The 14,758-nt window shown below is 42.3% G+C and overlaps 1 protein-coding gene across 1 annotated transcript; it reads left to right on the plus strand.

The window, feature by feature from the left end:
* Window positions 1–3,870: 3,870 nt before the first annotated feature.
* LOC311135037 (uncharacterized protein) lies at window positions 3,871–14,120 on the plus strand. Its single transcript, XM_084168897.1, has 11 exons — window positions 3,871–4,089; window positions 4,781–5,013; window positions 5,198–5,252; window positions 5,380–5,884; window positions 10,841–10,965; window positions 11,351–11,443; window positions 12,378–12,471; window positions 12,627–12,736; window positions 12,976–13,097; window positions 13,392–13,491; window positions 13,738–14,120. Exons 2-11 carry the CDS (start codon window positions 4,835–4,837, stop codon window positions 13,792–13,794), a joined length of 1,440 nt encoding a protein of 479 aa, XP_084025023.1. The 5' UTR covers window positions 3,871–4,089; window positions 4,781–4,834; the 3' UTR covers window positions 13,795–14,120.
* Window positions 14,121–14,758: the final 638 nt, after the last annotated feature.

Genomic DNA, 14,758 nt, shown 5'->3' on the forward strand with positions numbered 1-14,758 from the left:
CGGTGAAGTTGTCCTGTCCCCTTAGCAGAAAAACACCCCCAAAGCATAATGTTTCCACCTCCATGTTTGACGGTGGGGATGGTGTTCTTGGGGTCATAGGCAGCATTCCTGCTCCTCCAAACACAGCGAGTTTAATTGATGCCAAAGAGCTTGATTTTGGTCTCATCTGACCACAACACTTTCACCCAGTTCTCCTCTGAATCATTCAGATGTTCATTGGCAAACTTCAGACGGGCATGTATATGTGCTTTCTTGAGCAGGGGGACCTTGCGGGCGCTGCAGGATTTCAGTCCTTCACGGCGTAGTTTGTTACCAAGTGTTTTCTTGGTGACTATGGTCCCAGCTGCCTTGAGATCATTGACAAGATCCTCCCGTGTAGTTCTGGGCTGATTCCTCACCGTTCTCATGATCATTGCAACTCCACGAGGTGAGATCTTGCATGGAGCCCCAGGCCGAGGGAGATTGACAGTCTTTTGTGTTCCTTCCATTTGCGAATAATCGCACCAACTGTTGTCACCTTCTCACCAAGCTGCTTGGCGATGGTCTTGTAGCCCATTCCAGCCTTGTGTAGGTCTACAATCTTGTCCCTGACATCCTTGGAGAGCTATTTGGTCTTGGCCATGGTGGAGAGTTTGGAATCTGATTGATTGATTGCTTCTGTTTACTCTCAGCTCATTACCTGTATAAAAGACACCTGGGATCCAGAAATCTTTCTGATTGAGAGGGGGTCAAATACTTATTTCCCTCATTAAAATGCAAATAAATTTATAACATTTTTGACATGCGTTTGTCTGGATTTTGTTGTTGTTATTCTGTCTCTCACTGTTCAAATAAACCTACCATTAAAATTATAGACTGATAATTTATTTGTCAGTGGGCAAACGTACAAAATCAGCAGGGGATCAAATACTTTTTCCCCTCACTGTATATATATACAGTGCCTTCGGAAAGTATTCAGATCCCTTGACTTTTTCCACATTTTGTTACGTTACAGCCTTATTCTAAAATGGATTAAATAAATAAAAATCCACAGCAATCTACTCACAATACCCCATAATTACAAAGCAAAAACAGTTTTTTTTGTGCAAATTTGTTGAAAATAAAAAACGGAAATACCTTATTTAGACCCTTTGCTATGAGATTACAGCCTCAATTCTTCTTGGGATGACGCTACAAGCTTGGAACACCTGTATTTGGGGAGTTTCTCCCATTCTTCTCTGCAGATCCTCTCAAGCTCTGTCAGGTTGGATGGGGAGCGTTGCTGCACGCCTATTTTCAGGTCTCTCCAGAGATGTTCGATCTGGTTCAAGTCCGGGCTCTGGCTGGGCCACTCAAGGACATTCAGAGACTTGTCCCGAAGCCACTCCAGCGTTGTCTTGGCTGTGTGCTTAGGGTCGTTGTCCTGTTGGAAGGTGAACCTTCGCCCCAGTCTGAGGTCCTGAGCGCTCTGGAGCAGGTTTTAATCAAGTTTCTCTCTGTACTTTGCTCCGTTCATTTTTGCCTAGATCCTGACTAGTCTCCCAGTCCCTACCGCTGAAAAACATCCCCACGGCACGTTGCTGCCACCACCATGCTTAAACGTAGGGATGGTGCCAGGTTTCCTCCAGACGTGACACTTGGCATTCAGGCCAAAGAATTCAATCTTGGTTTCATCAAACCAGAGAATCTTGTTTCTCATGGTCTGAGAGTCTTTAAGTGCCTTTTGGCAAACTCCAAGCGGGCTGTCGTGCCTTTTACTGAGGAGTGCCTTCCGTCTGGCCACTCTACCATACAGGCCCTATTGGTGGAGTGCTGCAGAGATGGTTGTCCTTCTGGAAAGCTCTGTCAGAGAGCTCTGTCAGAGTGACCATCGGGTTCTTGGTAACCTCCCTGACCAAGACTCTTCTCCCCCGATTGCTCAGTTTGGCCGTGCAGCCAACTCTAGGAATAGTCTTGGTGGTTCCAAAATTCTTCCATTTAAGGATGATGGAGGCCACTGTGTTCTTGGGGACCTTCAATGCTGCAGAAATGTTTTGGTACCCTTCCCCAGATCTGTGCCTCGACACAATCCTGTCTCTGCGCTCTACGGACAATTCCTTCGACCTCATGGCTTGGTTTTTGCTCTGACATGCACTGTCAACTGTGGGACCTTATATATAGATGTGTATGCCTTTCCAAATCATGTCCAATCAATTGAATTTACTACAGGTGGACTCCAATCAAGTTGTAGAAACATCCCAAGGATGGTCAATGGAAACAGGATGCACCTGAGCTCAATTTCGAGTCTCATAGCAAAGGGTCTGAATACTTGTATAAATAAAGTATTTGTTTTTATTCGTAATAAAACATTTAAAACTCCTAAAAACTTGTTTTTGCTTTGTCATTGTGGGGTATTCTGTGTAGGTTGCTGATTATTTATTTTTTTCAATCCATTTTAGAATAAAGCTGTAACGTAACAAAATGTGGAAAAAGTCAAGGGGTCTGAATACTTCCCGAAGGCACTGTGTATATACACTACCAGTCAGAAGTTTGGACACACCTACTCATTTCAAGGGTTTTTCTTTATTATTCTACAATGTAAAAAATTGTAATAATAGTGAAGACATCAAAACTATGAAATAACACATATGGAATCATGTAGTAACCAAAAAAGTGTTTAACAAATCAAAATATATTAGATATTTGAGATTCTTCAAATAGCCACCATTTGCCTTGATGACAGCTTTGCACACTCTTGGCATTCTCTCAACCAGCTTCATGAGGTAGTCACCTGGAATGCAGTTCAATTAACAGGTGTACCTTCTTAAAATAATTTGTGGAATTTCTTTCCATCTTAATGTGTTTGATCCAATCAGTTGTGTTGTGACAAGGCAAGGGGGTATACAGAAGATAGCCCTATTTGGTATAAGACCAAGTCCATATTATGGCATGTACAGCCCAAATAAGCAAAGAGAAATGACAGTCCATCATTATTTTAAGTCATGAAGGTCAGTCAATACGGAAAATGTCAAGAACTTTTAAAGTTTCTTCAAGTGCAGTCGCAAAAACCATCAAGCGCTACGATGAAACTGGCTCTCATGAGGACCGGCATAGGAATGGAAGACCCAGAGTTACCTCTGCTGCAGAGGATAAGTTCATTCGAGTTACTAGCCTCAGAAATTGCAGCCCAAATAAATGCTTCAAAGAGTTCAAGTCACAGACACATCTCAACATCAACTGTTCAGAGGGGATTGTGTGAATCAGGCGTTCATGGTCAAATTGCTGCAAAGGAACCACTACTAAAAGACACAAATAAGAAGAAGAGACCTGCTGGCTTCTACAATCCCCCGACCTCAACCCAATTGAGGTGGTTTGGGATGAGTCGGACGGCAGAGTGAAGGAAAAGCAGCCAACAAGTGCTCAGCATATGTGGGAACTCCTTCAAGACTGTTGGAAAATCATTCCAGGTGAAGCTGGTTGAGAGAATGCCAAGAGTGTGCAAAGCTGTCATCAAGGCAAAGGGTGGCTATTTGAAGAATCTCAAATGTAAAATATATTTTGATTTGTTTAACACTTTTTTTGGTTAGTACATTATTCCAAATATGTTATTTCATAGTTTTGATGTCTTCACTATTATCCAACAATGTAGAAAATAGGGAAAATAAAGAAAAACCCTTGAATGAGTAGGTGTGTCCAAACTTTTGACTGTTATTGTAAATATATAGTGCAAATGATTTCAGAAGGGACAACATAACCATGGAACATTACACGTCACAAACGGAAGTATGAAAAATGTATGCACTCACTAACTGTAAATCGCTCTGCATAAGAGCGTCTGCTAAATGACTAAAATGTAAATGTAAATCCGAACGTTGTGACACGTCACTAGTTACCACAGCTACTGTCATAAACCCCGCCTATTTCAAAAATGTATCTTCTTACAATGTGATTTTTAACCTACCCCTTACCCCACTGCCAACCTTATGCCTAACCCTAAATTAAGAACAGAAGGCACATTTTTATTTTCATGCATTTTTACGATATAGCCAATTTTGACTTTGTTTCTGTGCTATCTAGTGTAAACCCGCTGTAGGGTTTGGTAGAACAAGGACCAATTGAATCGTAATCGAGGTAAGGGGTGCTCTAGCTATGTACAATTATTCGTTTAGCTTTTTTTGAACTTTGATATAGATCAGTCTAACACAGCTAGCTAGTTAACACACGTCAACAACAACAGAGTACAACTTAGTTTTTTTGTTGTTTTTTTACAGTCTGTTTAGCACATACTAGCTAACTTGCTAGCTAGCAGCGTCACACTTAACATTTGCTATCTCATAATGACTAACTAACTAGGTTAGCTCATTGCCAACAACAACAGAGTGCAACTTTGGTGCTTTTGTTTTGTTATTTTTACAGTCTATGTGCAGCACAGAGTAGCTAGCTAGCAGCTTCACACGTAACATTTTATATCTCAGAATGACTAGCGAACTAGGTTAGCTCATTGATGCGTTAGCCAATGTAACGTTTAGACGTCACGTTACCACAATATGCAAGCGTCTAACTCATTCGCTTCATGATTTATGTGGTCAACATAGCTAATGATGTCATGTCAGAGTCCAATACAGGTAGCTAGCTTACTTATATTTTTAAGTTAGCCTCTCCAGAGAAACGTTCTGATGTCACTTAGGTAGGTAGGATTAATGATATAGCAAACCTCGTTCAGACTGCTTGACTATGAGAAAGTAGACTGCTAACTTTGTAATTTAGCTACAAACATAAAAGGGTGTGCTTGTCTGAATGTGTGTTGGTTTGCACTTTGCAGCTTTGACAATGTGTGGACCACCATACACAAGCTAGTAGCTCCATCTTCGTAGACATGGACAGTACACTGGAGAACATGGAGCCCAGCAGTCCGCTTCGGGACTTGGAGGAACTAGACACCACAGGACCCCTGAATCAGGCATGCCTACTGAATGAGAGTGACTTGCTCTTTGGTGATCTCAGCGACGTTGTCACCCTCAACGAGCCCCCTGTCTACGTCCTCGAGACGCCTAGGTACACTGCTGCTGACCGATGTAGAGCATCGCTTTGGATAGGGTTATTATGATTCTGTATTTACTAGGAACACTTACTACTACCATTGGTGCCATAAAGGTCCAGGTCCTGTGTCTGTCTGTGTAGGTCCTAAGTTAATGTCTATAGCTATACTCCTGAAAATGTTATCCTTATGCTTGTGCAGCCCCCAGTACTTTAGAAGGAGACGGCGGTACAATGGGTTTGAAAACTTTGGATCTGTAAGTAGAATACATCCTGCAAGCAACAATTTACCTTAAAATTCAAGTGTGATACCAAGTCTTGCAACATAAATGAAAGTTGACTCACTGAATGTAGGCACAGCCTGACCTTGCCCTTTTCTTACAGGCTGCTCTCCTCAGCCCGCCTCCCAGTGGAGAGGACAAATCTCTCAGCAGGACCCCCACCTCTCATCAGACGTCAAAACGCAGGAAGCTGTCTGTGCCAGCCACCAGCATGAGAGGTGAAGCCAAACCGGGCACCTTGTGGGCGACCAGTGGTTTTGTACCCACTTTGTCACTCATGACAACAGACTCGTCTATGGTTACCTGTCTGGAACCTCCTCTCCCCTCCTCTATGCCTTGTTCTTATTCATCATCACCACCCTCATCCGCCCTTGGTGCGCCCCCGGCCTCACAGGCCCCAGTGGCAGAATCCACAGTGGAACCTGGTCCCACTAGTCACAGCAGAGGCAGGAAGAGGACCTCTAAAAGAGCGGTCTCTACCAAGTCCAGCTCCAAGGCCTCAGCATGTGCCCAAGCCCTAACAAACCCCACCACAGACTCGGTGTCATACCTGCTAAGCACAGAGAAAGAGAGGCATACTGCTGGCCTGGAGCTTCCTCTCTCTACAGGTAAGAAGATAATAGACAGAGATGCTTTGGAAAATGGTCACAACGGGGGACCAGCGTGTGTGTGTTTCAGGGGAAAGGGGTGTATGTGAGCTCCTTTAGCTAGGTCTTGACATTGGTTAAGCAAATCTCCCCATCCTTGCTCAATTTTGCATGCCTTCTGAAACTGCTACAACTGTATATGCATTCACACATCAATTCTTCTCTTGAGTTGGGCTCGGGGATGGAACAACTGTTGAACATCTGAGTTTGTGGGGGAAGGGTGGGGAGAGTGCCACATCTGTTGCTAAGGGGTAATGATGTTAGGGACAGTACAGGATGAATCACAATAATTGTTTCCCAAAATAATAATTGCTTGGCAAAAAATACACTTTTTGCTAGTCCAGGGCTATAGGTAACAATCCCTCGTATTAATGTGCCTACACTATTACGCATATTATTCATTAATTGTGTAAATAAATTAAGATATGCAAGATTTTTTTTTTATATATACAGTACCAGTCAAAAGTTTGGACACGCCTACTCATTCAAGGGTTTCTTTATTTTTGCTATTTTCTACATTGTAGAATAATATTGAAGACATCAAAACTATGAAATAACACATTTGGAATCATGTAGTAACCAAACAAATCAAAATATATTTTATATTTGAGATTCTTCAAATAGCCACCCTTTCCCTTGATGACAGCTTTGCACACTCTCAGCATTCTCTCAAACAGCTTCACCTGGAATGCTTTTCCAACAGTCTTGAAGTAGTTCCCACATTCTGAGCACTTGTTGGCTGCTTTTCCTTCTCTCTGCGGTCCGACTCATCCCAAACCATCTCAATTGGGTTGATGTCGGGGGATTGTGGAGGCCAAGTCGTTACATTTTACATTTTAGTCATTTAGCAGATGCTCTTATCCAGAGCGACTTACAGTTTGTGAGTGCATAAATTGTTTCATACTGGCCCCCCGTGGGAAACGAACCCACAACCCTGCCGTTGCAAGTGCCATGCTCTACCAACTGAGCTACACGGGGCCTAGGTCATCTGATGCAGCACTCCATCACTCTCCTTCTTGGTAAAATAGCTCTTACACAGCATGGCGGTGTGTTGGGTCATTGTCCTGTTGAAAAACAAATGATAGTCCCACTAAGCCCAAACCAGATGGGATGGCGTATCGCTGCTGAATGCTGTGGTAGCCATGCTGGTTAAGTGTGCCTTGAATTCTAAATAAATCACAGACCGTGTCACCAGCAAAGCACCCTCACACCATCACACCTCCTCCATGCTTTACGGTGGGAAATACACGTGGAGATCATCCGTTCAGCCACACCGCGTCTCACAAAGACACGGCGGTTGGAACCAAAAATCTCAAATTTGGACTCCAGACCAAAGGACAGATTTACACCGGTCTAATGTCAATTTCTCGTGTTTCTTGACCCAAGCAGGTCTCTTCTTCTTATTGGTGTCCTTTAGTAGTGGTTTCTTTGCAGCAATTTGACCATGAAGGCCTTATTCACGCAGTCTCCTCTGAACAGTTGATGTTGAGATGTCTGTGACTTGAACTCTGTGAAGGATATATTTGGGCTGCAATTTCTGAGGCTGGTAACTCTAATGAACTTATCCTCTGCAGCAGAGGTAACTCTGGGTCTTCCATTCCTGTGCCGGTCCTCATGAGAGCCAGTTTCATCATAGCGCTTGATGGTTTTTGCGACTGCACTTGAAGAAACTTTAAAAAAGTTATTGAAATGTTCCGTATTGACTGACCTTCATGTCTTAAAGTAATGATGGACTGTCGTTTCTCTTTGCTAATTTGAGCTGTTCTTGCGATAATATGGACTTGTTTTTTTAACCAAATAGGGTTGTGTTCTGTATACCCCCCTACTGTGTCACAACACAACTGATTGGCTCAAACTTTTAAGAAGGCACACCTGTTAATTGAAATGCATTCCAGGTGACTACCTCATGAAGCTGGTTGAGAGAATGCCAATAGTGTGCAAAGCTGTCATCAAGGCAAAGGGTGGCTATTTGAACAATCTCAAATATAACATATTTTGATTTGTTTAACACTTTGTTGGTTACTACATGATTCCATATGTGTTATTTCATAGTTTTGATGTCTTCACTATTATTACAGAGAGCTGAGACCAAAGTAACAAAGCCTACCATCAGTAACACACTACGCCGCCAGGGACTCAAATCCTGCAGTGCCAGACGTGTCCCCCTGCTTAAGCCAGTACATGTCCAGGCCCGTCTGAAGTTTGCTAGAGTGCATTTGGATGATCCAGAAGAGGATTGGGAGAATGTCATATGGTCAGATGAAACCAAAATAGAACATTTTGGTAAAAACTCAACTCGTCGTGTTTGGAGGACAAAGAATGCTGAGTTGCATCCAAAGAACACCATACTTACTGTGAAGCATGGGGGTGGAAACATCATGCTTTGGGGCTGTTTTTCTGCAAAGGGACCAGGACGACTGATCCGTGTAAAGGAAAGAATGAATGGGGCCATGTATCGTGAGATTTTGAGTGAAAACCTCCTTCCATCAGCAAGGGCATTGAAGATGAAACGTGGCTGGGTCTTTCAGCATGACAATGATCCCAAACACACCGCCCGGGCAACGAAGGAGTGGCTTCGTAAGAAGCATTTCAAGGTCCTGGAGTGGCCTAGCCAGTCTCCAGATCTCAACCCCGTAGAAAATCTTTGGAGGGAGTTGAAAGTCCGTGTTGCCCAGCGACAGCCCCAAAACATCACTGCTCTAGAGGAGATCTGCATGGAGGAATGGGCCAAAATACCAGCAACAGTGTGTGAAAACCTTGTGAAGACTTACAGAAAACGTTTGACCTGTGTCATTGCCAACAAAGGGTATATAACAAAGTATTGAGAAACTTTTTTTATTGACCAAATACTTATTTTCCACCATAATTTGCAAATAAATTCAATGTGATTTTCTGGATATTTTTTTCTCATTTTGTCTGTCATAGTTGACGTGTACCTATGATGAAAATTACAGGCCTCTCTCATCTTTTTAAGTGGGAGAACTTGCACAATTGGTGGCTGACTAAATACTTTTTTTCCCCACTGTAAATGTGATATGTCCGTTTTTTTTTTTTTTTATACATTTGCAAAAATTTCTAAAAACCTGTTTTTGCTTTGTCATTATGTGGTATTGTGTGTAGATTGTTTTTCCCCTCTCATCAATTTAATCGATTTTAGAATAAGGCTGTATAGTTACAAAATGTGGAAGAAGTCAAGGGGTCTGAATACTTTCCGAATGCACTGTATGTGCATATTATGTGTGAGTGAGAAAAATGAAGGAGTGAGTGAGTGTGTGTGTGTGTGTGAGTGGCATTGTGTGTGAGTGTAGGGCTCTGTGAGTGTGCAAATATTGAAATAAAAGGTAAATAAAGATACAAGGTAAGCTCGGTCTGTGTAGCTATTTATCAGTCATATATCTCTGGGATAGAAGCTGTTCAAGAGCCTGTTAGTGTCAGACTTGATGCACCTGTATCTCTTGCCGTGCGGCAGCAGAGAAAATAGTCTGTGGCTTGGGTGGTTGGGGTCTTTGACGATTTTCCAGCTCTTCTTTTCACACCGCCTGATATAGAGGTCCTGAATGGCAGGGAGCTCGGCCCCAGTGACGTACTGCACAACCATCTGTAGCGCCATGTGATCGAGGGCGGTGCTATTGCCATACCATGCAGTGATGCAGCCAGTCAATATGCTCTCAATTGTACAGCTGTATAACCTTTTCAGGATTTGAGGGCCCATGCCAAACTTTTTCAACCTCCTGAGGGGGAAGAGGCACTGTCACGCCTTCTTCACGACTGTGTGTTTGGACATTTACCTGACGTTAACTGTGCAAATAGCATTGCTGGGTGATCTGAAAAGTCATAGTCAGTCGATCAATTATATAATAATACTCTTAGCAAAAATGTTTTATATTTCATTTACAATCTGTAGAAACTATGATAATTGAAAGGTTCTGAACATTTGTGAAACAGCGCAGTTGAAAAATATATGGCAAATAGAAATTAAAACTGGATGGTGTTCAGAGATGGATGGGAGGAGGGGTTGAGGATAGCTGAAGGATGGGACTAAAAACAAACAAAAGATAACTCATGTAAAATATACTGTGTCTGTATATAGTATGTATAAGCTGGAAGTAGAAGCCTAAGTGTTGTTGTCCATTAGTTTACTCCAATTTGGGGAGGTGTGGTAGGGTAAGAAAAAAATCTAATAAAAAATAAGATAATAGACATACTAAGGTGAAAAGACACTTGTGGTCCTCTGTAGCTCAGCTGGTAGAGCTCGGCGCTTGTAACGCCAAGGTAGTGGGTTCGATCCCCGGGACCACCCATACACAAAAAAATGTATGCACGCATGACTGTAAGTCGCTTTGGATAAAAGCGTCTGCTAAATGGCATATTATATTATTATTATTATAAAAGAATGAGAAGGGCTTACCAAGAAAATCTTCCAAAATGACAAATTCAAGGTAGAAAGGAGTTGCAGTGACAAAAAATGCAGTGATTTTATTTTAGCTCACTTTAATCCGTTGTACAGAATGCGAAGATGTGCCTGAGATTTCAACATCAAGCTGTCTTCCTCAGAGTGGAAGTTAGAGGTAGTTTCGCAAGCCAATGTTAACTAGCGTTAACGCAATGACTGGAAATCTATGGGGATCTGCTGGCATGCTAGTAGATACCCATACACTTCCAATCATTGTACCAACACTAGTTAGCATTGGCTCACGAAACTACCTCAAACTTTATTCATACTGGACACAGAGACATAAAAATGGTATACAGGAGTTCATCTGACTGGGGAAGTAGACAAAATCCCAAAGTATCCCTTTTAAGGTGACTACCCATTGACCAACCTGATTCAAACAGGATCCACAGACAACAGTAGAACAATAAGTGTATCCTTGGTGTGTCTCTCTGGACCTTCTGACTGCTCTTTTCTCTCTACAGCTGATGCAATGCTGACCAAATATGACGAGATAGTCATCAGTGACAATGATGATGACGTCTTTGTCGAGGCAATGGTTCTCTCAGCGCAGTTGGAGGAAGATGAGGCGTTTGCCCACAGTCTTCAGGTAGGGAAAACTCTAACGGAACCACTATCTCTGTTAAACAAGCTTGCTTTAAGTCAACACAGTGGTCTACAACACACTGGTGGATTCTCTACTAAAAGTACATTTCATTTGAATCAGTACATTGGAACTGAGTTAATGATTTGAAAAGTTTCACAGAAACCCATAAAAGCCTTACTCTCCTGATAGGTCTGTGTGATTTACATTTTACATTTTAGTCATTTTAGCAGACGCTCTTATCCAGAGCGACTTACAGTTAGTGAGTGCATACATTTTCATACTGGCCTCCCGTGGGAATCGAACCCACAACCCTGGCGTTGCAAGCGCCATGCTCTACCAACTGAGCTACACGGATTTGTGATGATAGATTTGTGTTCTCTCTCTGTAGGAACAGTTTGACAGAGAGGAGCAACTGCAGCAGGAACAAAGGAGACAGCAGGAGGCCATGCCGCCCAGCAGACCCCACCACCACAACTACCCAGTGAGCAATTTTCCCTCATATCCTTTGCTAGTTAGTGAGGTATTAGCCCAGTTATAGATAATTTGTAGTCAGCAATTGGGGAGTGATTGCTTTCTACAAGAGCACAAAACGTGTACATTTCTTAACACGTTTTTTTTGTCTTAAAGGGGCATTGTTATATTTTGAAGCAGGCTTGAATAAGCTAAGTAGCCAATAGGCAGAGGGTATCATAATTTGTCTGATTCTCTGTAATAATGGTATGGGAATAATAATGCATTTTATTTTGTAAAGTGGTTTCTTGCATCAAACAACACAACAACATCTTCAGTCACCTTCTTGTCTGAGTGGATAAAGTTTAATGTCAAGCCCTGCATGTTTTTTTCAAAAGTCTCACGGAATGTATGCCTACATTGAACACAACACATTGGCTCCTACTGTAGGCTGAATAATAGAACAGCTATTTCCATGTTAAAATGTTATGGGATGCATTTTCTCCATTGTTTTTGATGGTAGGCCACTCTGGTAGGCCTACATTATGAACAAATAGCCACAGTAGCCTAGACCACTGTTGAAACTGTAACTAAAGCAGGTACAGCCTCAGTGCTCACAGTAAACGCGCGCTGGAAGTTGCACAGAATTTTCACAACGTTCAAGTTTGCGCTCAGCAGACCTGACATTTTTGCGAAGATTTTTTGAGGGAACATTGGCGGTGAGTATTATGTCTCTGCTGTCTTGGTTGGACCAGGTCTCTCTTGAAAAATACATGTTATCGTCGACAGATTTTTCACCTAGTCGGCTCGGGGATTAGAACCAGCGACCTTTCAGTTACTGGCCCAAAGCTCTTAAACGTCAGGCTACCTGCCGCCCTCAATGTGACACTGAATGGGGATTTTATTTGTATTTTGAATTGCGCTGCTGTGGGACTTGGTCTAATTGCTTTGCTGTCTCTCCTCAGTATGATCCTCACTTGGGGATGAACTGGATGTCTCCCTGGCCCTCAGCAGTGAACTACGCAGCTTTTCCCCATCAAGTCACAGGATTAGAGGAAGGTATGTTTCTTGAACAACAACCACAGTATTGTGAAATGTACTGGTAAGCTTGATGCACTACTTAGTTAGAAATCAGTTTTGTTGCTGTGTAGTATGTGTCATAAGTGTGTGTAGTGATCAAACCATGTTTGATAAGTGTGTGTTGAATCATTCAGAGTTGATGGGCCGGTGCAGAGGAAGAGGCCGCTGTCGTGCTCCACATCGCAGAAACCCCCGTCATGCAGTCCCTGCCCTATTTGATGACAGCCAAGGAGACAACTATGAGGTACAACCTGCCTGGGTCAATTAGCAAAAATAAACTAAACTTAAATCCTCCCCATGTAGATTACATTGATTTTCCTTCAATCATTCATATGTAGGATGATATAGATCTTACATTTAGCAGTTATGTTCTCACATTGATTGCTGCCCTGCGTCGGTATTAACCATTGAACATGCAGTCGATCGTTTACTAATGTCACTGTGTATTGGTTAATGTTTGTATGCTCTGTTTTGACCACTCAGGCTCTACTGGCCTTTGAGGAGGGCCAGGGTGCTGTTGTGGCCAAGAAAAGCCTGAGTGAGAGGGAGATCGAGAGGCTGCCTACGAAAACCTACGACCCAGCACATAGTGCGGGAAAGACACAGTAGGTCCCACAACGACGTACTGTTTACGCCTCTCCATATTGTCCGATAAATATGATCTGCAAAGGGTTGTGTGAGTCCAGCCAAAGCAGTAACACATCTGATTCAACTTATCATAGTCTTCAATAAAGAAGCATTGCAGTTCACCAGTCCCAATTCAAATACATTAATTTACTTGCTCAGAATTTCAGCATGCTTTGGATGCTTTAGTTCATGCATTCAGGACAGAACCATGCCAGAGTGACTGTGTTCTGTTTTAGTGTTCTTCACCAGTGGTAATGTTTTCCTCTGTACAGGTGTCAGATCTGTTTCTCGGACTACACAGAGGGGGAACTGCTGAGGATGCTCCCTTGTCTCCATGACTATCATGTGCAGTGCATCGACCGCTGGATAAAGGTACAGCACATTGCGCTTTGTCTATGGTGCAATGTAAGCAGGCCCCTACACACAAACACAACATATTTAGACAGCACTGTGTTACAATGCAGTTACAGCACAACAGTTGGTGCTTTCTCGCCCATTTTAAAATGTCAAACAACATTGTTAACAATTGAACCTTGAAGTTAGACAAGGTAAATGGAAAACTACAAGATAACATGAAATCCATTTGAAAAAATACACCTGGTTGTTTTCTGTTGGCAGGAAAACACCACGTGCCCTATCTGCCGAATTGACATATCGGAGTGCTGTGGTGACTGAGCCTGAGGGACCACAGAACACATACCTCACTGGACAGGACAACCTCTCGTGTGTTAAGGTCATACTGTGTCTTACTGTTTACAAAGAGCACTGTCTTAGTCTTATTTTATACTCTTTGAAGATCAACCTTCTACAATAACATTAATCACCAGATGTGAGTTCAAGTGTATTTTTAATTTTTTTATCAACTTAAAAATAATCCCCCCACATCAAGCTGTTCTACTTGAATACGAGAACTCAGGATCGGATCGCTGCTATTTTTTGGTATTCTCATTCCACATTTAATGTTTTATTCAGATAAATAAATAAAACAATTCTGAAAGGTTTTTGTCTGGAATAATTTCTGAGAAAGGTTCTCAAAGGAAGGTTCATGCATAGTGGTTTTGGCAAAGTTGATCTGTGTAAAAATAGTTATTGTATAAAAAAGAAAAAGCAATACTACATTTTTTTGGTGACATTTTAGTCATTTAGCAGACACTCTTATCCAGAGCGACTTACAATTAGTGAGTGCATACATTTTTCATACTGGCCCCCCGTGGGAAACGAACACACAACCCTTGCGTTGCAAGCGCCATGCTCTACCAACTGAGCTACAGGAGCCCCTATACAGTATACTGTTTCAAGCATGTTTGGAACCTGTTTGTTTTGATAAGTCTTATTTCAGAAGGAAAGCATACCAAACAGCATATACTATTGTGAATGGTTTTATGTACAGTGAATGCACTGTCATGGCGTCTCTTGAACATTTCTATGGCCTTCAATCTTTCTGGCATTTTATGGGATAGTCTGATGGCTTCTAACCTCTAGACCCTTCTTAATAAAACCTCTTTATAGACGGCACCATAACTTTGTCTGATTGACTGAGTCAAGTGTGGCCATTTTTTACCTGTATTTATCCAGGCTAGTCAATAAAGGTAGACTCGGCGATATGACGTAGATGCAGAAAGTAAACAGCATAGAGGGT

The sequence above is a fragment of the Coregonus lavaretus genome (assembly GCF_964263955.1).
Source record: "Coregonus lavaretus genome assembly, chromosome: 9".
In the NCBI taxonomy this organism is placed as follows: Eukaryota; Metazoa; Chordata; class Actinopteri; order Salmoniformes; family Salmonidae; genus Coregonus; species Coregonus lavaretus.